The 2,957-nt window shown below is 63.3% G+C and overlaps 1 protein-coding gene across 1 annotated transcript in view; it reads left to right on the top strand.

Moving 5' to 3' along the window:
• Ntsr1 (neurotensin receptor 1) overlaps positions 1 to 1,752 on the top strand; it is a 40,743-nt gene extending 38,991 nt beyond the window's left edge. The window contains exons 3-4 of the mRNA XM_090352906.1: positions 157 to 247; positions 470 to 1,752. Of these exons, the coding sequence (XP_090209032.1) occupies positions 157 to 247; positions 470 to 719 (341 nt within the window). The 3' untranslated portion in view covers positions 720 to 1,752. The remainder of the gene's footprint in view (positions 1 to 156; positions 248 to 469) is intronic.
• The last annotated feature ends 1,205 nt before the right edge of the window (positions 1,753 to 2,957 follow it).

Genomic DNA, 2,957 nt, shown 5'->3' on the forward strand with positions numbered 1-2,957 from the left:
TCCCTGTCTCTCTTCCCTCTCTCTCTCCCTGTCTCTCTTCCCCCCCTCTCTCCCTGTCTCTCTTCCCTCTCTCTCCCTGTCTCTCTTCCCCCCCCTCTCTCGCTGTCTCTCTTCTCCCTCTCTCCCCGTCTCTCCGGGTCTCTCTCCCTTTCTCAGGGGCCGTGGTCATCGCCTTCGTGGTCTGCTGGCTGCCCTACCACGTGCGGCGCCTCATGTTCTGTTACATCTCCGATGAGCAATGGACCCCGTGAGTCCTGGGGCCCTGGGGGACCCCAAGCAGGAGGGCAGGGAGGGGTGCTGAGCCCCTGAGGCCCACTTGACCGAGAAGGCACTGGAAGGAGCAGGTGTGGTTGAAGCAGACCTGGGCTTGTTGCCAAATGCCCCATGGAGAAAGCCCCAGCCAGGCCCCCTGCTCCCGGGCCCCCGGCCCTTTGGCCCGGCTCTGAGCGCCTGTCTGGCTCTCCCTCAGCTTCCTCTACGACTTCTACCACTACTTCTACATGCTGACCAACGCGCTTTTCTACGTCAGCTCGACCATCAACCCCATCCTGTATAACCTCGTCTCTGCCAACTTCCGCCAGATCTTCCTGTCCACCCTGAGCTGCCTCTGCCCAGCGTGGCCACGCAGGAGGAAGAGGCCCACCTTCTCCAGGAAGCCCAACAGCGTGTCCAGCAACCACGCCTTCTCTAGCAGCGCCACTCGGGAGACGCTGTACTAATCCAGGGCCAGCCAGCCGGCCTCTCAGATGCCAGGCAGGGGCCCCACACCAGCCACCTGCGGTCAGACAGTGGCCACTGCCACGCACACCGGGCCTGTGGCCTCTCACCCCAGAGGCCAGTTCTTTTTCCTTTTCCTTCCTCCCCATCTCCTCTCCTCTTTCCTCCTACACCACCCCCACTTTAAAAGCCCGAGCAGAGATTGCTGCTCTCTCAGATCAAAAGCTAATTGGGCAAAGGCAGCTTCCTTTGTTCACAGGCTAATGGACTTTATAGAGAAGGGAACGAGGGGGCCCGGGGCAGCGGATGGACTCACAGAGCCCCAGGCAGGGCCCCAGGCTGTCCACCAGTGTCTAAGGAGCAGCTCTGGGCCTCCCATCCAGAGCCCTCCACAGCAAGCAGGCCCACCTCCCCTGCTGGCACCTCTTTCCTCCCTGGAGCTGGGGCCGAGGGGGAGGAAATCCATCTTCCTGCCTCACCTGGGCAGTCGGGGCCCACGGGGGGGACCCAGACCTCCACATTCCCAAAAAGACAAGAGGAGGGTAGGCTGGCATTGCCCGAGGGCGGAGAGCTGTCCCTCTCCTGCGTGGCTTCACTGGGGCCAGGCCTGGGGAGGACCAGCAGGATGGCTCTCTGCTGGCATCTGGACCTCGCTCCTCTGGCCATCTAGAGACCGCAGAGCGACGGTGCCTTGCCTTTCCCTCCCAGGCCACGGGCAGGTGGGTGCACGAGCTGTATGGGTTGAGGTCTAAGACGGCCGCGGGACCTGGGCCAGGTAAGACACCAGGGTTCCAGGACTCACGCTCCAGGTAGAGAAGGAGCCAAGCACTCTCACCCCCAGCTAGCCAGCAGCCCTAGGCCGAGATGTATGCCCACTGGTCATCAGCCACCAGGCAGTGGCCTGGCCCAGACTCTAGGCACCCGAAAGCGCAGACCGGCCCTGCTCCTGTGAGCCATGCAGGACAGAGGAGCCGGCCCCCGTGGTCTCGGTCAGGACGGGAAGCTGCCTCAGCAGGGGAGACAGGACATGGACAAGGCGGCGAGCGAGCAGCAGAGGACTGGCCTCTTGCAAAGTGTGTTTCACTGTCTGCTTCCCCACGGCCCCCGCTTTCCAGGAGGGAAATCTGGAACGGGCAGCTGGTCTGCAGGGGCAGAGCATCCTCAGGACACAGGGGGCCTGGCCCTGGCCAGGGCCTGTGCTGCCTCCTCCCAAGACAAAAGGATGAGTGAAAGACTCCGGTGGCACTGGCAGCTAGACCTGGCCACTCCAGGAACAGCCGTGCTAGGGACCCGGGGCAGCACACCGGATTTTCCTGATCACCAAGGGCAGGGGCCAGACGTGCCAGGCCCCGCCCCTGACCCCAGGAAAAAGTGACCAGCCTGGAGGGAGCCTTCTCCACCCGGAGCTCCTCAGGAGGCTCTGCTCAGGACTGCTCCGTGCAGTCCCGTGGGCCTCAAGTCCGCATGTCCCGTCCTGCAGCAGGCAGGCTCAGAAGGCGCAAGGCTGCCTCCAGGCCCCATTTCGGAGTGCAGTCTCAGCCTGCGGCTGATAATCAGCCCCACAGCCTGCTGGGAGCTTCCTAGAGTTGGGGGCATGCCACAAGGTCTCTGAGCCTCAGTTTCCCCACCTAAGATAGCACGGTGGCCTGGGGATGTGGCTCAAGGGGTGGACTGCGTACCAGCATGTGCAAATCCCTGCGTTTGTCCCAGCACCACTGCACAAACAATAACAGAGGATGAAATAGCCGCCTCATTCGAAACAGCGTGGCTCGCCCCACCTCCTCTGACTCCCACCTCCGGTGGTGTGGCAGCCTGAGGCAGACGGAGCAGACCCTGCGACGGGCAGAGCCACGGCATGGCAGCCGCGGCGCTGCCCCCGAGGTCAGCTGCTGGGTTGTCCTCACACGTCTCACACGCCTGGGCAGGCGCTTGATGTTGCCATTGTGACGCAGACTCGGCATCCCCTCAGCTCTTGTCACCATGGAGCAGAGTCTGCGGAGTCCACAGTCTGAGGCTGCCACGGCCCTTCCGGCCACTGAGGCTGGGGCCAGGAGCCGGTGGTGACAGAAAAACCCAGAAACCTGCGTGTGCCCAAACTCCCTCCGAACACGACAGCCCTCCCACACCTCTCAACGAAGGCCACCCCAGGCCCCAGCCGGACCCTCCTGTCGGGGCCCCTGGGAGCCCATCCACACGCTCATCCACCCTTGGTTTTGAACTGCAGGACCTGACGCACTGGC

This window comes from Megascapheus bottae, chromosome 18, assembly GCF_031878675.1.
Source record: "Megascapheus bottae isolate mThoBot1 chromosome 18, mThoBot2.hap1, whole genome shotgun sequence".
Taxonomy (NCBI): Eukaryota; Metazoa; Chordata; class Mammalia; order Rodentia; family Geomyidae; genus Megascapheus; species Megascapheus bottae.